Genomic DNA, 24,063 nt, shown 5'->3' on the forward strand with positions numbered 1-24,063 from the left:
GACTACTGTCATCCTGCCTCACTTTCTCTCAGCCTCTCTTCTGAATTTAGCCACATATTGGGTAGAATTCTGGGTGGGCCTAAACTCACTTCATGGTCAGTGACTCCCTCAGGTGGACACTTGCTTTCTGCCCTGAAATGACTTTGATGCCATAGATGCTGGGAGAGCTCTCTCAGCCCACATGCATGCATAGCTCACAGCAGAAGGAAATTATACTCCTGGGGACAACTGCTCACCACTGGGGGTGAAAGCAAAAGATTAGTCCTTCAGTCTGAAGCTCTTTGAGTTAACATTTTAGGAGATGATCTATACACTTCTCACGAGGTTCTTGAGTATTTCAGCTTCTACTGTTCATGCCAACTATTGGAATAATGCACCCTTCTATTTTCTCTTCCTTCTTTCCTGTCTTAATTTTTGAACATCTCACTTCTGCCCCTTTGGGTCAATACCTAAATGCCTGCATGCCACACAAGTCCTCATCATAAGCCCTTTTATCTAACTAAGATAGAGAGTAAATAGTGGAATATAATGATAATATATCAAATCTTCTGTAAAGTCAAATTTAATCACTACTAAGGACTGTCTTTGTTCTGAAATTATATCCCTTATTGGTAAGATAGCAGAATAATGGCTCCTCTTAAAGATGTCCATGTTCTGAAACCTATGAATGCATTATCCTACATAACAAAGGATTGTGCAGATGTGGTTATATTAAGGACCTTGAAATGGGAAAACTATCCTGAATTATCAGGTTGAGGTATGTATTGGAGGGGCATCTAATGTAATCACAAGGGTCCTTAAGAGGTAGAAGACAGAGGCAAGAGAGTTAAAGAAAGAGATGTGATGACAGAAGCAGAAATCTAATGCTGGTTTTGGAGGTGGAAAGAAAGGCCATGAGCCAAGGGATGGAGGTAGCCTCCCAAAAGTGGAGAAATCCAGAAAATGAATTCTCTCTTAGAGCCTCTACAATCCCAGGACAACTTGATTTGAGCCCAGTAAAGCTCTTTTCAGAATTTTGACCTCCAGAAGTGTGAGCTAATAAATCTGTGTTGTCTAAAGCCCACAGTGGGGACTTCCCTGGTGTTCCAATGCTAAAAAATCCACCTTGCAATGCAGGGATATGGGTTTGATTCCTGGTCAGGGAACTAAGATTCTACATATCCTGGGGCAACTAAGCCTGTGCGCCACAACTAGAGAGTCCATGCATTGCAAGGAAAGATCTGCATGCCACAACTAAGGCCTGACATGGCTAAATAAATAAATAAAATTCTTAAAAAAAATAAAGCCCATGATGGTTGTGGAACAATAGGAGACTTATGCCTCTGCAAAAAAATGACTTGTCTTATAAAATGATTATGATACTAAATGTTAGCTGATACTAAATGACCTAATACTAAATGTTAGCTGCTCTTATTTGTCAAATGAATGTTCTTAGCAGATAAAAAATTAGCAGACTATGAGAACTGTTATAAATTTTACTGATGCATGAAGTTCTAAAGTATAGGATTCGGCATAGCCAGAGAAGTCTATAAGCGATTTTTTTAAAGAGGTCAGTTTTCCTGGAAAACTCTAAAACCACTTGGCTGGCAGAAAAGCCAGCAAAGTAATATTTATACTGCTGACACATGGCATTATGCCTGAATCAAAGTGATCAGTCTTTATGCTGGGTATTTTCAGTTTCTTCTTTGGGTCCATTCATTGCACTCTAACACTCTATTCTAAGCTCTGAGAGGCTGACCTTATGAACATATCAGAGGACTTCCTTGTTCTCTGACCTCACCTGCGTTCTGCCAGTGGGAGACTCCAGCAGGAGACTGGAGGGTGGGAGAACAAGGTTGGGGCATCTGTTCATCACCTTCTATTCTTGGGAGTGGCCACAGCTAGCAGTACCCCTGTACTGGAGGCCCCAGGTCCCTCTTCCAGGTTCCAGCAGCCTCTCCTGGAGGCAAGGGCGGTACAGCTCCACGACTTTTGAAGTCCCAGGTGCCCTATCCTACTTTTAGTAGTTTCTCTAAACCTTAATCATTCCCTTTATTACAGTCTTCTCAGGTTATTCATTCTGACTGTGTCATCCATTTCTTGCCTGAACCCTGATTGGTAGAGCTAGGAAGTGTGGGCAGCTCTTACCTTGGACAATGGTGGCTGAAGTGAGTTCCTTCACATTGGCATTCCAGAACACACAGCTGAAATTCCTGCCAGGGTGTGGCTTTAGGCGCAGAACACTGGTAACCTGGTAGAGGCCTTCAGAGGTCTTGGTGTGGCTGGTGTTGGTAGGAATACTGATGTTTGGCCAAGACACTTCTGCCAGGGGATAGCCTTCAGCTTGGCAGGTGAGCTCTACCTCATCTGTCCCTGGGACCTTGAGGTGGCGAGTGTTTATTTTCTTATAGGAAGCTGGGACAAAAAAAAAAAAAATGAAGAAATAAGTCTCTCGTTTCTGACTCCTATAGATCCCTGTACTTAATGTCATATGAAATAAATTATCATTATCAATATTAAATAAAAATGGTTTTAACTTTTAAAACATTTCCTGTGTCCCAGATATCATGCTCTTTTACATCACTGAATAATTTAATTTTTACAACAAAAGAGCATCATCAATATTCCCAATTTTTGTTGAAGGTAACTGAGGCTAGAGAGGTTTATTTCACTCTAAGATACAGAGTTATTAACTGGTGGAGCCAATTATGCACAATCGAGGCTTGATTTCAAATCTCAGTGGTGCTTTATCCTATCACAATCTGTGGCTGTAAATTATCTCACAGTCAGAGATTGGAGGAAAAAAAGACGATGGATAAACAAAATCATTAGATAACCCCTACATCCCACTTTATTTAGTATTTTCTAACATCTTCAGGAGGAAACTTTATTTCCACTTCCCCCTTTCTTCTTTCTTCTTCAAGATTCGGAGGAGAGAAAAATGAAGACCTAGACACCTGTGGGAGGTCAGATTCATTGCCATCTTGGCCCCCGTTGGTTTCATCTGGATTTGGGTTTTTTGTGTTGTTTGTTTGCTTTTGCTTGCAGTTTCCTTTCTTATCTCTGGACCTTTTAATGGAAAGATTTATGTTTACTCCTGCTGAAGGTGGGGGTTGATGAGTTTTGAGCAAAGACCTAGAGCAGCTCTGACAACACTTTGAAGATGAAATGAGTTAATACATGTAAAGTGTTCAGAAAGGGCAAATACGGTAAAATAATGCTCAAAATTCTCCAAGCCAGGCCTCAGCAATATGTGAACTGTGACCTTCCAGATGTTCAAGCTGGTTTTAGAAGAGGAAGAGGAACCAGAGATCAAATTGCCAACACCTGCTGGATCATCAAAAAAGCAAGAGAGTTCCAGAAAAACATCTATTTCTGCTTTATTGACTATGCCAAAGCCTTTGACAGTGTGGATCACAATAAACTGTGGAAAATTCTGAAAGAGATGGGAATACCAGACCACCTGATCTGCCTCTTGAGAAATTTGTATGCAGGTCAGGAAGCAACAGTTAGAACTGGACATGGAACAACAGACTGGTTCCAAATCCTGAAAGAAGTACGCCAAGGCTGTATATTGTCACCCTGCTTATTTAACTTATATGCAGAGTACATCATGAGAAATGCTGGGCTGGAAGAAGCACAAGCTGGAATCAAGGTTGCTGGGAGAAATATCAATCACCTCATATATGCAGATGACACCACCCTTATGGCAGAAAGTGAAGAGGAACTCAAAAGCCTCTTGATGAAAGTGAAGGAGGAGAGTGAAAAAGTAGGCTGAAAGCTCAACATTCAGAAAATGAAGATCATGGCATCCAGTCCCATCACTTCATGGGAAATAGATGGGGAAACAGTGGAAACAGTGTCAGACTTTATTTTTGGGGGCTCCAAAATCACTGCAGATGGTGATTGCGGCCATGAAATTAAAAGACGCTTACTCTTTGGAAGTAAAGTTATGACCAACCTAGATAGCATATTGAAAAGCAGAGACATTACTTTGCCAACAAAGGTCCGTCTAGTGAAGGCTATGGTTTTTCCAGTGGTCATGTATGGATGTGAGAGTTGGACTGTGAAGAAAGCTGAGCACTGAAGAATTGATGCTTTTGAACTGTGGTGTGAAGAAGACTCTTGAGAGTCCCTTGGACTGCAAAGAGATCCAACCAGTCCATCCTAAAGGAGATCAGTCCTGGGTGTTCATTGGAAGAACTGATGCTGAAGCTGAAACTCCAATACTTTGGCTACCTCATGGGAAGAGTTGACTCATTGGAAAAGACCCTGATGCTGGGAGGGATTGAGGGCAGGAGGAGAAGGGGACGACAGAGGATGAGATGGCTGGATGACATCACCAACCTGATTGACATGAGTTTGGGTAAACTCCGGGAGTTGGTGATGGACAGGGAGGCCTGGCGTGCTGCAGTTCATGGGGTTGCAAAGAGTCGGACATGACTGAGCAACTGAACTGAACTGAACAGCAGGTACATGATAAGTGCTATTATTTTTTAAAGACCTAGATTATGTCTATAAATATTCAAGAGTACAGTATATTTATTAGTTATTTCTCCTAACACCCCACACATGCACACACATGCACATATGCACACACGCGTGCATGCACACACATACACACACACCATTCTGTGCAGTGGATGCTGAATGAATTAACCAGACATTCTTCCCTGTCCTCTGGAAAACTGAGATCTAAAATAGATACAAGTGACACTGAGAGCACCAGGAAGACACAAGGACAAATTGTCCAACTGTTTCAGACTATAGCTAAAAATAAATGTTAGCCACATATGCAAGCACAAGGGAATGCAAAAAGTAACCTCTTGATTTTTGGTGAAAGGAAGAGAGGGTGGGCACTAGCTTTCAATGGCTAGCCTTTAAGAAATAGAATTTTGATACCATCTTTGAAGTAAAGACATATATAGGCCCACATATGAATAAACATTTTTTTCTTAAATTTTTGGGAGGAGTATAAATGAGTACAAATGGTGAAAAGTGATTTTTCTACTAAAATAATGGTAACAGCCACATGGAAAACATCAAGTATGTATGACTTACTAAGTGTTTTCTAGGTACTGAGTTCATGTTCCACACTTTTACATTCTGTGGAGGTGGAAGGAATATTCAAGCCCCTTTCCACAACTTTTGCCTTTTGAGAGCCTTCCTTGTGTGTCTCTATGTTATGAGTTGCTAATTTGATTGTGTTAGTCACTCAGTCGTCTCTGACTCTTTGCTACCCCATTAACTGTAGCCTGTCACATTCCCCTGTCCCTGGAATTCTTCAGGAAAGAATACTGGAGTGCATAACCCCTTCTCCAGAGAATCTTTCCCACCCAGGGATTGAACCTGGATCTTCTGCTTCACTCACTTGGTCATGGGTCACCAGAGAGCAGGATGACTGTACCTCGAAGAGCTGTTTATAACCTGTGGCCTTTTCTTGAAGTTCTCTGTTCCATGCCACTAAGCATACTTGGTCAGGCCTGCTGGGCTGCCTGCCTCAAAAAGCTCTCACATTTTCCTCACTCACACTAGTCCAGCTTTTGTTTGTGGCTGAGTGGTGGGGCAGATTTTCTTATCTATGAGGCTGGATGGATGAGTGACTTCAGGGTCTGATTGCAAATCTGGACTCAGTTTAAGACCAGGGAACAAGAAACCAGAAGTCCCTATTCTGAGTCATGTTCTCCAGTGCAGATTATAAGAGAAGGCTCAATGTAGGGAGAAGCAAAAGGAAAAAAAATATGTGTTAATCCAGTTATTATTTTAAAAACTGGAGCTCATTTCCCATTTGGCTACTAATTACTCTGGGTATATCTCACTTAGTCAAGAACTTAGAGACAACTGGGGTGAGTAGCTCTAAACCTGACTCCATCACCTTAATATACCTCTTCTCACTTAAACTGTCCTACACTATTGGTGGGAATGTAAATTGCTATAGTCATGATGGAGAACAGGATAGAGGATCCTTAAAGCAGAATTACCATATGATCCAGCAATCCCACCCATGGGCATATATCCAGAAAAGATGAAAACTCTAATTTGAAAAAATATATGCATTGCAATGTTCACTACAGTACTATTTACAATTGCTAAGATACGGAAGGAATATAAATGTTCATTGGCAGATGAATTGGTAAAGAAATAAGATGTGGTGTATGTGTGTGTTCAGTTCAGTTCAGTTGCTCAGTCATGCCTGACTCTTTGTGACCCATGGACTGCGAAGCACACCAGACTTCCCTGTCTATCACCAACTCCTGGAGCTTGCTCAAACCCATGTCCATTGAGTTGGTGATGCCATCCAACCATCTCATCCTCTGTCATCCCCTTCTCCTCCTGCCTTCAATCTTTCCCAGCAGCAGGGTCTTTTCCAATGAGTCAGTTCTTCACATCAGGTGGCCAAAGTACTGGAGTTTCAGCTTCGGCATCAGTCCTTCCAAAGAATACTCAGGACTGCTTTCCTTTAGGATTGACAGGTTGGACCTCCTTGCAGCCCAAGGGATTCTCAAAAATCTTCTCCAACACCAAGTTCAAAAGCATCAATTCTTTGGTGCTCAGCTTTCTTTATAGTCCTCCTCTCACATCCATACATGACTACTGGAAAAACCATAGCTCTGACTAGACGGATCAGTGTTGGCAAAGTAATGTCTCTGCTATTTAATATGCTATCTAGGTTGGTTGTAGCGTTCCTTCCAAGGAACAAGAGTCTTTTAATTTCATGGCTGCAATCACAATCTGTAGTGATTTTGGAGACCAAGAAAATAAAAAGTCTGTCACTGTTTCCACTGTTTCCTCATCTATTTGCCATGAAGTGATGGGACCGGATGCCATGATCTTAGTTTCTTGAATGTTGAGTTTTAAGCCAACCTTTTCACTCTCCTCTTTCACTTTCATCAGAAGTCTCTTCAGTTCCTCTTCATTTTCTGCCATAACGGTGGTCATCTGTATATGTGAGGTTATTGATATTTCTCCCAGCAATCTTGATTCCAGATTGTGCTTCATCCAGCCCAGCATGATGTACTCTGCATATAAGTTAAATAAGCAGGGTGACCATACACAGTCTTGATGTACTCCTTTCCCAATTCGGAACCAGTTGTTCCATGTCTTGTTCTAACTGTTGCTTCTTGATCTGCATATAGATTTCTCAGGAGGCAGGTAAGGTGGTCTGGTATTTCCATCTCTTTAAAACTTTTCCACAGATTGTTGTGATCTACACAGTTAAAGGCTTTGGTGTAATCAATAAAGCAGGAGTAGATGTTTTTCTGAAAAACTCTTGCTTTTTCTATGATCCAATGGATGTTGGCAATTTGATCTTTGTTTTCTCTGCCTTTTCTAAATCCAGCTTGAACATCTGGAAGTTCACAGTTCATGTACTGTTGAAGCCTGGCTTGGAGAATTTTTAGCATTACTTTGCTAGCGTGTGAAAGTGAAAGTGAAGTCGCTCAGTCGTGTCTGACTCTTTGCGACCCCATGGACCGTAACCCACCAGGCTTCTCCATCTATGGGATTTTCCAGGCAAGAATACTGGAGTGGGTTGCCATTTCCTTCTCCAGGAGATCTTCCTGACCCAGGGATTGAGCCCGGGTCTCCCGCATTGTAGGCAGACGCTTTACTGTCTGAGCCATGAGTGCAATTGTGCAGTAGTTTGAACATTCTTTAGCATTGCCCTTGTTCAGGATTAGAATGAAAATTGATCTTTTGCAGTCCTGTGGCCATGGCTGAGTTTTCCAAGTTTGCTGGCATATTGAGTTTTCCAAAGTTCTGGCGTACGTAGCACTTTCACAGCATCATCTTTTAGGATTTGAAACAGCTCAACTGCAATTTCATCACCTTCATTAGTTTTGTTCATAGAGATGCTTCCTAAGGCCCAGTTGAATTTACATTCCAGGACGTCTGGCTCTAGGTGAGCGATCATACCATCCTGATTATCTGGGTCATGAAGATCTTTTTTGTATAGTTCTTCTGTGTATTCTTCCCACTTCTTCTCAATATCTTCTGCTTCTGTTAGGTCCATACCATTTCTGTCCTTTATCGAGCCCATCTTTGCATGAAATGTTCCCTTGGTATCTCTAATTTTCTTGAAGAGATCTCTAGTCTTTCCCATTCTGTTGTTTTCCTCTATTTCTTTGCATTGATCACTGAGGAAGGCTTTCTTATCTGTCCTTGCTATTCTTTGGAACTCTGCATTCAAATGGATATACCTTCCCTTTTCTCCTTTGCCTTTCATTTCTCTTCTTATCCCTGCTATTTGTAAGGCATCCTCAGACAACCATTTTGCCTTTTTGCATTTCTTTTTCTTGGGGATGGTCTTGATCAATGCCTCCTGTACCATGTCACAAACCTCCGTCCATAGTTCTTCAGGCACTCTTTCTATCAGATCTAATCCCTTCAATCTATTTATCACTTCCACTGTATGATCATAAGGACTTTGATAAGTGGTTTTCCTTTCTTCAATTTCAGTCTGAATTTGGCAATAAGGAGTTCATGATCTGAGCCACAGTCTGCTCCTGGTCTTGTTTTTGCTGACTGTATAGAGCTTCTCCATCTTTGGCTTCAAAGAATATAGTCAATCTGACTTCACTATTGACCATCTGGTAATGTCCATGTGTAGAGTTTTCTCTTATGTTGTTGGAAGAAGGTGTTTGCTATGACCACTGCGTTCTCTTGGCAAAACTCTGTTAGCTTTTCCCTACTTCATTTTGCACTCCAAGGCCAAAGTGTGTGTGTGTGTATAAAATATAACTCAGCCATAAAAAACAATGAAATAAAATTTAAATTAAAAAAAAACAATGAAATGATGTCATTTGCAGTAACTTGGATGAAACTAGAGATTAGCATACTAATTGAAATAAGTCAAAGACAAATATCATGATATCACTTATATGTGGGATCTAAAAATATGATACAAATGAATTTATTTACAAAACAGAAGTAGATTCATAGACATAGAAAACAAAGTTATGGTTACTATAGGGGGATGGGGCAGAGGGATAATTTAGGAGTTTGGGATTAATAGATACACACTGCTGCTGCTGCTGGTTAGTTGCTAATTCATGTCTGACTCTTTACGACCCCATGGACTATAGCCTTCCAGGCCCCTCTGTCCATGGGATTTCCCAGGCAAGAATACTGGAGTGGGTTGACATGTCCTTCTCCAGGGGCTCTTTCCAACCCAGAGATCAAATTCATGTCTCCTGTATTGGTAAGCGGATTCTTTACCACTGAGCCACTTGGGGAGCCCTAGATATACACTGCTGCTGCTGCTGCTGCTGCTAAGTGGCTTCAGTCGTGTCCGACTCTGTATGACCCCATAGACGGCAGCCCACCAGGCTCCTCCATCCACAGGACTCCCCAGGCAAGAATACTGGAGTGGGTTGCCGTTTCCTTCTCCACAGATATACACTACTATATATAAAATAGACGAACTACAAATAGTTACTGTATAGCACAGGAAATTATATTCAAAATATGTAATAACCTATAATGGAAAAGAATTGGGAAAAGAATATATATATATATACACCACATATCTATATATATACATATATACATACACATAAAACTGAATCACACACAAAACTAACATAACATTGTAAATCAACTATTCGTCAATGAAAAAATAAAATACATTTTTTTAAAAAGAACGAGCAAGGTCTGAGGGAGAGGCATGAGCCCACATCCTTCATTTACATAACATTAAAGAAGTCTCCCCATCTTATTTGGGAAGTGGGTAAAAACACATCATTATCAGCAACACACAATGGGGAAGCTGGACGCAGGGGTGATATTCTTAGGAAAATATGAGTAAATTTTAGAATTTTAGAGGTGGCAGTGATCTTAAAATTCAATTAGTCCAACTTCCTGCTCAACAAAAAGTATCTTCTCCAGCAGCTTTGCTAGATGACTATCTTGAATGTTTCACATGCACTTGGAAACAATGTGTATTCTGTAGTTGTTGGGTTTGAGTTTTATATAAGTCAATGAAAATGGCTAATGCTGTTCTACTCTCTTGTTTTCTTTTTGGATATTCTACCAGTTACAATAGAGATGAGTTGAAATCTCCAAATATGATTATGGATCAGTTTATTTCTCCTTTTAGGTCTGTCAAATTTTGTTTTATACACTTTGAAGCTATATGGTTAGATGTATATACATTTAGGATTGTTATATCTTCTTGCTGAATTGATTTTTTTCTATCATTATGAAATGTCCCTTTTTCTCTTTAATAATATTTTTTTTTCCTTGATATTGGTAACCTGCTAGATAACTAACTTTTGGTTAAATACACTTACGTATGGAAGCTCCTACTTCCAGAATTAGTCCTTGCAGTGATTAGACAATAAGAAAGTTAAACTTTCATTGGGAAGATTATCTTGACACCAAGTCAAATTTTGCCTCATGGTAGCTTTAACCCATTGGTACTTACTTGTCTGGTTTAGCAAAACAACACATGGTAAGCATACTAGTTAAGAACATGGGCCTTAGAGTCCAAAAGTTTTGACTAGACTTCAGTGCTGCTTACATAACCTGTCAAGCCTTAAGCCTCATTAGTAAAATAAGCACAGTATTACTTATCCTTAACTGTAGTGTTAGAATGATAAATGAGTTAGGTACCTAGAACGTATTAAATAGTCAATTAGTACTGGTAATTATTATCTCTTCCTGCTTTCCCTAATTGCTGACTTGCCTCACTATTCTCTATTTGGCTTCTCAGTCTGTTTCATTAAAAGATTTACTACTTTCTGATTTCAGTTTCCACTGGTTTAAATGCTTTCTATTATTCTGCTATTTCTGACTATATGATTCAAATGTTACTGGCAACTTTAGCATTTCTGAAATAAAGTTGCCAGTAACATTTGAATCATATAGTATATGATATTATTATATTAATAGCACTATATTATCTACTGTACATAGTATTATCTGCTTTATCATCATAATGACCATAACTAAGGTGGAAAAAAATGTAGTTTTAAATGCCTTAAATTTAAAGAGTCCTGGCAGGTTTCTAGCAGTCATTAAAAGAAATATTTTAGGACTGCTCTCAATTGGTCTGTTAAATGACCTGGAGAGGAACATCAGGTTAAACAGTCTGTAATTTCCAGGAGCTTTCCCACCCCTCAAAATTCAGGATATTGTTTTCTTAACTCAGGCTTTCCTTATTCCCTTCTGTTTCCCCAGGGAGAAAAGACAGAGCAGAGATTTAGCCTCATTACTAAGTTATTTTAGCAAATGCTTTTTTTTCTGGGTCTAGAAGCTAAATGTACAGACATCATTTCACTACGAAGATGTTTCTCTTGGGCTATCTCCTCCCTATGCTGTTTGTCTTCCCCTTCTTAGGGTGAGGGCTGTTTCTCTCTATGATGCCTTATTCCTCCACTTTTTGATGAAGTTGTACTCTATCCTGGGCCTTTCTGTTGATTTAAAGAAATTCTGCCAAGCCTTAGCCTGCTCAGGCCTTCAGGATGGTTTGGCCCTTCTATTCTTAGCTTCTGCTCTATGTCTGTCTGGGATCCATGCACAGGCCGGTTCTCAGCCACTGTGCTCAATCCCTTGCTTCTCAGGGCTGCTGTGCTCTTCTCTTCCATCATGCTGCTTGGCCTTCCTCTGACAGATATCTAATCTTGGGTTGCAACCTGGCATTTCAAAAACTGCAGCCTTCTGTTACTTTTATAAACTCTTTAGCCATGCTATCTGGTGTTTTTTTTCCTGTCCTTATGAAATCAATCCTCTTTTCACCATACTTATTATGAACTGTTGTCCAGACATCAAAGAAAATATTATAAATCTATTTTCAAGTATATGCCAAAAATTAGGCATTTTAAAGACAAACACATCCTCCCTCTAGTCTTGTTCTATTTAAGTGCACCCTAACTGGGGTCTCAGATCTCCCCTGTTTCTTTCAGAGACCCCCAATTAGGGCAGAATATCCTTAGGTGCTTAACTTCAACCTCCTTTTTTTTTTCCCTTTTTGCTTGCATTCCTCCTAAAACAATTGTGATGTAGTGTGCTCCCTCTCACATATTTATTAAGTTTATTCTTGGAATATTTCATAGGTTTCTATATTGGAAAAATATATAATGTTTAGCATTTTATGAACACATATTTTCATTAAGGCATTTCACTCATTCACAAATGTATCCAACATCACCTTGATATCCAAGAAGGTGTCTTTAATACACACCACCATCCACTGAAAAATACAGGGCTTCCCTGGTGGTCCAGTGGTTAAGAATCCTCCTTGCAATGCAGGGGACACCCGTTTGACCCCTGGTCTGTGAAGATCCCCCATGCGGCAGAGCAACTAAGCCTGTGAGCCACAACTACTGAAGCCCATGTGCCTTGAACCTGTGCTCCACAGTAAGAGAAGCCACTGCAATGAGAAGCCCACACACCACAACTAGAGAAAGTCCACATATGGCAACGAAGATCCAGTGCAGCCAATAAATAATAAATAAATATATTCATAAAAAAATAAAAATAAATGGTCAGAACTTTTCTTTCTATTAATATTCCTTAAATATCAGTTCCCATTCCACTTCTACAGAATTTTATCCTAATGCAACATGTTTGATCACTCCTTTGGTGGTTATCCTTTTGTTTCTTTGCAATAACAAAAATGAATAGCTATTGAAATTAAATTTTTTTCTTGTGACAATGAGGCTTTAAGTGTTCAAATTTTTCTTCAGCATTGAGGTCTAGTTTCCATTATTATCAGCACATGTAAAATCAAAACAAATATTATGAATATTGACAATTATTAAACTTAAGAAAAGTTTACTGGAAAGGTATCTCTTAATGGTATGGATGGGATTCTCATTTTCTATCTGTGCATGAGGACACAAATGACTTAAAAGTTGGAATGAGACAATCTTCAGAATCAATTCTATTTCTGTTTTTCATTTTTTGTAGCTATAAGTGCTAAGGAATCATGCTCATATGAATAAATAGGTGGGCATGGAAGGAGTTCAGTTATAGTAATATTTCATTCTTTGAAAGCCTTATGATTTATATAACAAAAGTATTTCTTTTTTTATTAGCTATTAACTGTATTAGGGACTCCTTCAATTTTTCTGAAAACAGAGAATTTGATACTTCCTGGTTTGCTGAAGGATTTGTTAGTCATTACAATTTGGTAAGATATCAATATTTCCAGTCATTCTTTTGTTTGGCACTATGGAAGTTTTTACACCTCGGAGCAAAGCACTATATTCATGATGGGTGAGAGGTAGGCTTTATATGAAGTGGGTAAAGCAAAATTAAAAGAGGAAGTGTTTTAGGGGAACCCCAAGAGCCTTGCCTGGAAGACACATTCTCAGGCACAGTCAATTTAGGGAAAGAGTATTTGAGGAAGATGAAAATCTAGAAACTAATTTCCTAAAACTGTCTATGTGTATGCATCCCATAGAAGGTCTTTGTGATCCCATATAGTCTAGCTGGACAATCATTAAAGGTATAAGGGATTAATAATTAATTAATTAAGGTTTGAGTCATCCTGTCAAGTCATCCCTGATCTAGGTGAGGAAGCAGGCAGAGTGCCTTTCCATGGATGAGGGACACCCCTCAGCCAGAGCAAGAAAGACTGGGACTGGTATCAAATTGCCCAAAGACCCTACATGCATTAAAGCATGCCCACAAAGATCAACAAACACGGGGCAGTGATTTTGGGGTGTAGATATCCAAGGACACTAGGAGATCATGAGGATGTTGAGCTCTCTCTCCAACCATTGATTAAACTCAGACTAATGTCAATGTCTGGAGCTCCTCCCAGCTGATTGTAGAAAATGCAGTAAAGGTAGAAGGAGGTTACATCCAGGCTCAGGGCTTTCTTGATGATTCACTGTTAGTTGATGTGTAAGAGGGCACTATCCTTGCGGGAACTGAGGGTCTTTGAACCAAATCTCTGGACACCCACCATATGCCAGGCATCATGCTCAGTTTTTTACGTTATCTCTTTAAATTTTTACAGTAATCTTATGTGGTAGATGCTACTATTGCTGCTGCTACTGCTAAGTCACGTCAGTTGTGTCCGACTCTGTGCGACCCCATAGACAGCAGCCCACCAGGCTCCCCCATCCCTGGGATTCTCCAGGCAAGAACACTGGAGTGGGTTGCCATTTCCTTCTCCAATGCATGAAAGTGAAAATGAAAGTGAAGTCGTTCAGTCATGTCCGACTCTTAGCGACGCCATGGACTGCAGCCTATCAGGTTTCTCCGTCCATGGGATTTTCCCATGAGGTGGGGTGCCATTGCCTTCTCCAGCTACTATTGCTATTCTTTTATAAATAAGAAAAATTCCGATTATGATAACCTCATATATTCAGATGACACCACCCTTATGGCAGAAAGCAAAGAAGAACTAAACAGCCTCTTGATGAAAGTGAAAGGAGAGTGAGAAAGTTGGCTTAAAAGTCAACATTCAGAAAACGAAGATCATGGCATCCAGTCCAATCATATCATGGCAAATAGGCAGGGAAACAATGGAAACAGTGACAGACTTTATTTTTGGGGGCTCCAAAATCACTGCAGATGGTGACTGCAGCCATGAAATTAAAAGATTCTTGTTCCTTGGAAGGAAAGCTATGACCAACCTAGACAGCATATTAAAAAGCAGAGACATTATTTTGCCAACAAAGATCCATCCAGTCAAAGCTATGGTTTTTTTAGTAGTCATGTATGGTTGTGAGAGTTGGACTATAAAGAAAGCTGAGCACTGAAGAACTGGTGCTTTTGAAGTGTGGTGTTGGAGAAGACTCTTGAGAGTCCCTTGGACTGCAAGGAGATCCAACCAGTCCATCCTAAAGGAGATCAGTCCTGAATACTCATTGGAGAACTGACGCTGAAGCTGAAACTCCAATACTTTGGCCACCTGATGAGAAGAACTGACCCATTGGAAAAGACCCTGATGCTGGGAAGGAGTGAAGGCAGGACGAGAAGGGGATGACAGAGGATGAGATGGTTGGATGGCATCACCAACTCAATGGACATGAGTTTGCGTGAGCTCCGGGAGTTGGTGATGGACAGGGAAACCTGGAGTGCTGCAGTCCATGGGGTCACAGAGTCGGACAGAACTGAGCGACTGAACTCTGATGAAAATCGAAATAACCCACTCAAGGTCACAGGTGAAAACAACATTCACCCTCATGTCTAATTATACCAGTTTGTCCTTCTTTATTCCAGATTGTAAAATCACACCACAGCTGTCAAGGTCAATGGTCTTTAGGGACCAAAATTCGGAGACTCTCCAGAAGACAGAAGAGATCCTCTGAGGTCTAGTGGCAGAGGAAAACTGACATAGTTTACCTCAGAGCAGTTAGTAAAGGCTGAGACACACAAGCTGATTGACAGAGCCAAATCTACTTTTCTATAGTTGTTATGTCTTTGCTCAAGTGACCTTTTCCAGAAGAAACAGCAACTTGAAGATTCTCTTCTGATTTAGGTTCTTGGCTCATGTTGTAGTGGAGAGAGCCCTCAACTCAGAGGAATGGAGACAGCTACTGAATTGGCTCCCTCAGGCTACCCATTTCAGTTCTCTGAACTTCAGCTGTTTTCTGTGCAATAGATAAGACTGAGGCTAGAGTAGCATTTCCCAAACATTTTAGACTATGACCCAGAGTGAGAAAGAATTTATTATACCACAAGCCAAGATGCACACCCACATGTGTGCGCATGCGTGCACACACACACACACACACATCCCCTCTGAAATAGTTTGTGATGCCCTGATATATTCAATTCTATTCATTTATTAATTTTATTGGTAAAAAGCCCACTTTTGTCACTCTTTAAACTGATATTTTAAACTTTTAATGGGTAGCAAATCATAGTTTAAAAAACTCTGGACTCTGAAAGAGTAGTATAATATCAAGCCAATATCGTTCCTGTGAATTAGGCAAAACTTATCTTTGGTACCCTCCCAACTTACAGAGAGTCATTTTCCTGGCTTTCTCTAGACCCGTTTTATTCCCTCTACCCCTATTTACCCTCACCTCCATTGCTTTATACATAGATATGAAAAACTACTTCTGAGCAGGTGCTTTTGTCTTCTCTGAGGTAGCTTTTTCTCTTTATAATCATCGTCCCAGTTTTTGCTTGGGCTAGCTTCAGTGGACTTGTTACTTGCAGCTAACACAGGTCCTGCACTGGAGAGGTGCCTCCGTGGATTCCAGTCCCTGAAAGTACTCACCTTTGACTTTCAGCGTCAGGTACTTGTAGTCCCAGGCAATCCCATAGATGATCAGGCAGCGGTACTGCCCTGCATCCTTCAGCTGGATTCGGGGGATGAGGAACAAGGCCTTCCCCAGGGGCAGCTGCTCCTCCAGCAAAGTGGCTCTTTCACTGAGCAAGACTGTATCATTTTCCACTTTTTGCAAACTGGCTTTTAAAATCCCGAGTTCCACAGGACCTCCAGTGTCAAAATCACACTCCAAGGTCACATTGCTGCCGTAGTCTACCATGTACATTTCCTTTGGGATGGTCACTGTGAACAAAGCTGAACAGAAAATAAGACATTCTCCCACTGTCTGCCTTCACATTTCAGTTCTGTTCAGAGTGGGGGAGCTGAGGAGACCCATACAACCTCGGTTTCCCAGGAGACATCTATCAGTATCTGGGCATTTGCAGAAGTTCTTTTCTATCCCTTGCCCTATCCACTTTGTGGAAGAGTGTGATTCTTGATCCCTGCTCTTGCCTCTCAACACTCCTCACCTGTACAGCTGACTGGCCTCCTGCTCCCATGATCCAAGCTCATTTTCTTTATATGGATCAAATTACATCATTCCCTGCCAAATTTTACCTCCTCTCAGCAGCTGCTGCTGCTGTTGCTAAGTCGCTTCAGTCGTGGCCGACTCTGTGCAACTCCATGGACGGCAGCCCACCAGGCTCCCCTGTCCCTGGGATTCTCCAGGCAAGAACACTGGAGTGGGTTGCCATTTCCTTCTCCAACGCATCAAAGTGAAAAGTGAAAGTGAAGTCACTCAGTCGTGTGCGACTCTTAGCGACCCCATGGACTGCAGCCTACCAGGCTCCTCCGTCCACGGGATTTTCCAGGCAAGAGTACTGAAGTGGGGTGCCATTGCCTTCTCCGCAAAGATAGTAATAATAACGACTATCAACTGTTGAATTCTTACTAGGTGGTGGGCCTCTGCTAACACATGATCTCTTTTAGTCTCCCAGCAAGACAATGAGGTAGAGCCATCTTCTTTTTAGAAAATGAAACTGACACAGAATGGTTAAACAACTTGCCTAAGATTGCACAGCCAGGATCAGACCTAGGTATTGCTAAGTTCAAGTGCTCTTGACCACTACATCATACAAGCCCACTGTAGAAATGTCTTTTCTACTAATACTAATACTTAATGTATATCTACCATGTGTCCGCCACTGTTCTAGACTCTAAACCATATTATTCAATATTGAAAATGCAACCATAAAATATGCATAATCATTACTGTTTTATAGTTAAAGAAACTGGGTCAAAGAGGTTTGTTTCAGGATGCACAATTAGTAAAGTTAAAATTCAGAGCCAGTCAGATGGTTGACTTCAAAATCTATAGTTTTTGAAACAGTAGTTCCCAAAATGTGAGGCATATACCTCAAGAAGTATGCACAATGATTTTACATATGAAAGAATCAAGGCCAAAAGGGAGTTGGGTTATGCAGAGAAGAATTTATCCCCTCTTCAATTCTATTTCAATCTTTCAAATTACATACAATTTGCAACTAGACTTTCACATTTCTAACAATGGTTATTTTTCCTTTTAATAAAACAAGAAGCGCTCAGACAGATATTATCAGGGTAGACTTTAAAGCACCACTTTACTTTTATTGCATTTATTTTTGCTCATATCTTCTATTTACTAGTATCATTGATACTGGTTTTCCATTTACCACAGGGGTAGATTGTTTTGTTCAAAAAATAAAAGCTCAGTTGATTTAGATAATTCTATAAAAACAATAGTGCAAAGAGTAGTCAAACATGGCAAAACTAATGAAAGTAGTGTATGCATGAATAAATTGTGAGAGACTGTACAAAATTACGCTGTTTCCATCAATAATGAATGGGGAGTCATTAAGACTGCGGGTACGATCTCAAAGTAGCTTCTGAATTATGACAGAAGATTAGATCAAATTATGTTCAGTAGGACTTGCTTCATTAATCCATTCATTTAATTAATTCAAAACTTTCATTTAACAAATATTTGGGGATGGCTTCTAGAATACGCTATTTAAGGGGTTGCTTCCACATAAAACATAGTATGAAAAGAGCTTGGGATTTAGTGACAGATGAACCTGGGTTCAAATTCTGAGTGTATCCAGATTATGAACCCTTTGATCTTGATCAAACCTCTATGAGTCTCAGCCTCTTTATCTGCAAAGGTCCAAGGTTAAATCTACCTGTCAGCAGTGTGGTGAAAACTAGATAAACAGCACAAAATGGCTTATTTTGGCAGGTAGTAGGTAGTCAGCAAACATTGGTTCCTTTCTTTTCTACCATGCTTTAGTTCTTGAGAAAGTGGTGTTCTGACCATCCTGGACAACAGATTTCACAGTAAAAATAGACTGGGGGTTTTCAGTTGCTCGAATGATTCACATTGAAATTCTCTTCTGACTGGAGTTTTTCCTCCTACCATCCTGCAAATCTTTGAAGGCAGTGCAGGTTGAATTTGTTTTGGTGTCTCCAGTGCCTAGCACATACTAAATTCTAGTTAGAGGTTTAACATATAAGTGACAAAAGAAGGAGAGGAAGAGAAAAAAAAGGATGAGCCTACCCATATTTGCAAAGAGTAGGACATGATTGAGAGACTGAGTATGCATGCACCCATATTCACTTCTGTTTTCCTCTCATCAAACTTCATTTTGCCCTAAATTGCACAAACCGGCATTCTTAATCACCACCCAATGCACCTGTTAGTGTAGTGCACAATATGAATTTTATTAAAAATAAGTGATGAGTTTATATCTTTCTTCCAAACCCTGTTTTAACCACAGCTAGAACATGAACGTGCCTTTCTAACAGAAAGGAGTTCACATCTGCCTGGTATTTTTTGGTACAGAATGGGGGTCGGGGCAGTGCTTCTGTATAAAACAATGCTAATTAAGCTTGCATTTTCTTGGCCACATTGAGAAGACTCTGGGATGATACATGTGAAAAAAGACACTGTGCTTCTAAATTTCCCATACGATTCCATTTTGTGGAATGCCCTGAACACTTGTAATAACTCTCTCCCAAGTCTCCGTAATAGGATACTCCTAAAAGTAGATTCCTAGAATCATCTCCAAATATTTGTTATTAAGTCCTCTTATACCTAAAACAGAGCTACCTGTTTTATTCACTCATCAAATATGTATTAACTATCTTCTATGTGCCTGGTTTAGAAATTTATACTACTTTTACTCTCTTCATTCCTTCCAAAGAAATCCCAGGGCTGATCTCCTTCAGAATGGACTGGTTGGCCTGGCGTGCTGCGACTCATGGGGTTGCAAAGAGTCGGACATGACTGAGCGACTGATCTGATCTGATCTGATCTTACTCTCTTCATAGTACTTCCTTCTCTTTTATTATACGATAAAAGAAGAACAAGAAACAAGATAAAACAAGAAACAGGGAAGAGAAATGGGGCTTGCAGGTAAAGTTAGTTGCTGAGTCTGAGATTTAACAAGCATCAGAGGACTTTGGTGTAGTCTGTATTGGATTTATTTAGCAAATTTATTTACCACACTTACACTTTCTTCTCGTGAGAGAAGGAACACCTGTAACTTCCTCTGGAACTCCCCACAGCATACGGCAGAACTCCCCTCTTCACTGTTTGGGCCTTTGACAAAAACCCATTTTCTGCTTGCTTTTCCCCTCTGCCTTCTACAGAGTGTAAGAGTATATACACACATGGAACCCTTTATGGAAGCATGAAGTGTGCTATCTTTCAGGCAGGTGACATTTTCTGGCTAACATTCACAAGAGGAAAGGGCAATTGGCAAACATGAGTCATGTATCTGAGTCACTCAGAATAACTAGAAGATTGTTAGTTGGTCTAATTTTCCCACAATTGAAGTTTTTAAAACATGCAAAGCTTTCAGCTTGATTACTTGATATAAAATAAGTTTAGGAAAGCAGTACAGTTTTGCAATCCTAAAGTATTCTTGAAAGTGAAAGTGAAGTCGCTCAGTCTTGTCTGACTCTTTGCAACCCCGTGGACTGTAGCACACCAGGCTTCTCTGTCCGTGGGATTTTCCAGGCAAGAGTACTGGAGTGGGTTGCCATTTCCTTCTCCAGGGGATCTTCCCGACCCAGGGATAGAACCCAAGTCTCCTGCATTGCAGGCAGACGCTTTACCCTCTGAGCCATCTTACTTATTGTAAATTACAGAGGAAATCAAAACACTTTTGCAAACAATTCTGTGAAGAGGTTTTTCTCAAGCTTGGCTGCATATTAGAGTCACTAATGAGAGGGCCTCAACCTTAGCCATAGTTGGTATCAGCTTGGGAAGCTTTTAAAACATGCTCAGACCCCACTTTGTATCCTATAAAATTAAATTCTAATCATTTCGTGAGGCCAGCATCAACTGAAAATAATTTCCTGGGAGTTTCTAATGTGCAAGGAGCATTGAGAAACCATTCAAAGTGTTGTTCTCAGTTTTCTTAGGCAGCTAGTTAGGAATGCAGAATCCCAGTCCCTTCCCAGGACTAAAGAAGCAGAACCTGCATTTTGACAAGGCTGGGGGATTCAAATGCATATTAACATTTAAGAAACAGAGTTATAACACTGGTTTGTATTTGGTCTGTTGTGTAAGATAGAGTAACAGTTAACATTTATTAAACACAATGAACCAGACACTAGGCTAAACTGTACATCTCATTTGATGTTCCCAAAGCTGCAAGACTGGAGTCACTGCACTCATTTCACAGATGGGGAAACTGAGGCTTAAAGAAAAGATGCAACTCGCCCAAAGTAAAAAAGTGGGAGCTCATGGAGTTGGAATTCACATTCATATCTCTGTGCCCTGAAAGCATGTACTTCTAACAGATATGACTATATATCTACTGGCCTGTGTATACTACATACATTAATGAAACAGATATACTTTTCAGCTTTATACTAAGTAAAAGACATTTGTGTTCTATTTCATATGTCACATGGTTATAAAACTAAACTTCAACGTAGCACTGAACTCCTGATGTCATCAGACAAAGGAGAACACTGAAAAAGTTTCCACAACTGCAAAACTAGGCAGACGAAATATTCATTTGGTCGTCTTGACTAAATTAAAGGGTGAAGGACGTGGCTACAGCATGAAAAATTAATACATGAAGGTTCTTTAGACAGATGAAAATAGCTGGCTTGAGTAATGCTAGAGCCTTTTTGAAAGTTCTTGGGAGAAGTTTGCATTTTATTTGCAATCAGGAGTCAGCACCTGTCATATCTCCAGGAAACACAAAACAATTTATTTGCATTAACTCCCAAGATAGCTTCCTCTTTAAGCTAATTTTATACTTTTCTTCTGCATTAACAGAAACTTAAATGCTTACAGACTTCCTACCTAAGGGATTTGAAAAGTGAGGATGGGTCTAGGCAGGGAGGTGAGAGGGGATTGCTTTACACAGCCAGTCCTCAGAAAACTCTAGTTCCTGGTTCTGGATAGATGCTGCTCTGGACACCTGACTCATGCACTTCTTTTTGCAAGAATGCTGCATGAGACATCTTGTCTACTTGAAATCCCTTCCCCAACCTGATTCTTCTGCTTTGTATATCTCAGGGGTCAGCAGATGTAGTTTTGAAGGCCGGCTATAACCTAGACAGAATGACCCAGGGTGTGGTCCCTGTCCTAGAGTGACGTCAAGCATCACCATGGCCATGTGCCTCTTGAGTTTTATTCTTCTCAGATGGATGAAGAAAGAAGGAAGCATCAATGAGAGACATAAGATTGGGGTTACTTTTTCTTCCAAGACATGACGAAGTACAAAAATAAATATTTTTCTTGAATACGTCTAAGTTACAAGATGCCTTAGGTTTTGAAATGAAAATATAAGAAAAAAAAACTGAACTACAACGCTACAGTAATAAGAGAGTGATATGAGTGAAAGCATATATACATAGATCAATAATACAGACAGAGGGCCCAGAAAAAGACTCACACAAAGAGCCAATTGCCTTTGTTTTTTACAAAGGTGCAAAGGCAATCAACAGAAAAAAGACAGTCTTTTCAATAAGTGAACAAATGGGGCTGGAGCGACTGGATGTCCATATACCAAAAAGAAAAATCCCAATCTACACTTCACAAAAATTTTTGTATACTACACAAAAATCAACTGAAGGTGGATGGCAAACCTAAATGTAAAATGTACAACTATAAAATGTTTAGAAGAAAACATAGGAGAAAATCTTTCAGGTCGTGGGTTAGGCAAAGAATTCTTAGATATGACTAGCCATCAAAGAAAAAATTTGATAAATTGGATAGCTTCAAAATTAAAATCTCTCCTTTGCAAAAGACACTGTTAAGAGAATGAAAAGATGAACCACAGACTAGGAGAAAATATTTGCATATCACATATCTGATGAAGAATTTGTATCCAGAATACATAAAAAACTCTCAAAACTGAAAAATAAGAAAATAACCCAATTAAAAATGGTCAATGATTTGATATGCACTTAAGAAGATATATGGATGGGCAATAGGTACATGAAAATATGCTTATCATTGCCAGATACTAGGGAAAGGCAGATTAAACCTCAATGAGATACTTCTGTACACCTATTAGAATGTCTTTAAAAACAAAAATGACAATGTCAATACCAAGTGATGTCAAGGATGTGGAACAATTGGAACTCTCATACTTTACTGGCAGGAATGCAAAAACAGTATAGATACTAAGAACGGCTTGATGGTTTCTTATAAAGTTAAATATATACTTAATGTATGTCTCAGCAATCCCACTCCTAGGTATTCACCCAAGTGAAATGAAACTATGCTTCCACAAAAACCTATATACAAATGTTTAAAGCAACTATATTTATAATTGCCAAAAACAGGAAACAACCCAAAAGTCCCTCAACTGGAAAATGAATAAACAAAATGTGGTGCATACAGACAGTGTGATACTAATCAGCAACAAAAAGAAATGAACTACTGATTCATATAACAATATGGATAAATCTCAAATGCACTGTGATAAGTGAAAGCCAGACAAAAGGTATATCTAAAAATGATCCCATTTATATAACATTCTGGACAATTTAAAACTATAGGATAGAGTTGGGAGGCGGTTGAGGGACAGTTTTTGTTTGTTTGGTGACAGAACCGTTCTGGGTCTTGATTGTGGTAGTGGCTATATGACTATGTGTGAGCGTGTGTGCTCAGTCATGTCCAATTCTGCGGCCCCATAGACTGTAGCCCACCAGGCTCCTCTGTCAACGCAATGTCCTGGCAAGCATACTGGAACGGGCTGCCATTTTCTATTCTAGGGCATCTTCCTGACCCAGGGATCAAACCTATGTATCCTGCATTGGCAGGTGAATTCTTTACCACTGAGCCACCTGGCAAGTGGCTATATGATTATGCATATGTCAAAACTCATAGATGCTTTTATTTAAAAAAGTATAAATTTTTATGTCAATTTAAAAATTAGTAATTTTAAAATGAAAATATTTTCTGATAGCTTTTCACTTCACACTTTAAATTATTTTACAGATAACACAGTAGACCATCCACAGAGCATTCATATAAGGAAAGAGTTAATTTCACACCTGTCTCCAAAAATCCCAGCTGGCCAGGATCCCTTAGGAAGGAAATATCAAGTGTTCATTCAGCTGCCACTGCAAGGGCAGGGCTGGAGTAAGCAGAATATTGGGGTGTTCTCCAAAGATGGCCCCAAGTCAATGACTCTAGTGCTAGACCCTGCTGGGCAGGGAAGGGGAGGAATTCTACTGGGATCACCTGGAAGAGAGGGGAAAGCTCCTCAAAAATTTATCAGTGCCAACAAAGGCATTCTTTCTCAGTCAAAGGCAGCATGTTGGATGACTTCCCATGGGATTGGGCCTGCTATTACAGAGGACCTAATTCCCTGTGTCCATCTCTGTCTTCCTCTCTTACG

General features: G+C 40.0%; 1 protein-coding gene across 7 annotated transcripts in view; it reads right to left on the minus strand.

The window, feature by feature from the left end:
- Positions 1-24,063, minus strand: part of PDCD1LG2 (programmed cell death 1 ligand 2) — a 119,390-nt gene that overhangs the window by 80,988 nt on the left and 14,339 nt on the right. For all 7 annotated transcript variants that reach the window (XM_070794220.1, XM_070794222.1, XM_070794219.1 and 4 more), the window contains exons 3-4: positions 16,163-16,468; positions 2,128-2,394 (exon numbers count right to left, since the gene is read on the minus strand). In XM_070794220.1, the coding sequence (XP_070650321.1) occupies positions 2,128-2,394; positions 16,163-16,468 (573 nt within the window). The remainder of the gene's footprint in view (positions 1-2,127; positions 2,395-16,162; positions 16,469-24,063) is intronic.

This window comes from Bos indicus, chromosome 8 (assembly GCF_029378745.1).
Source record: "Bos indicus isolate NIAB-ARS_2022 breed Sahiwal x Tharparkar chromosome 8, NIAB-ARS_B.indTharparkar_mat_pri_1.0, whole genome shotgun sequence".
In the NCBI taxonomy this organism is placed as follows: Eukaryota; Metazoa; Chordata; class Mammalia; order Artiodactyla; family Bovidae; genus Bos; species Bos indicus.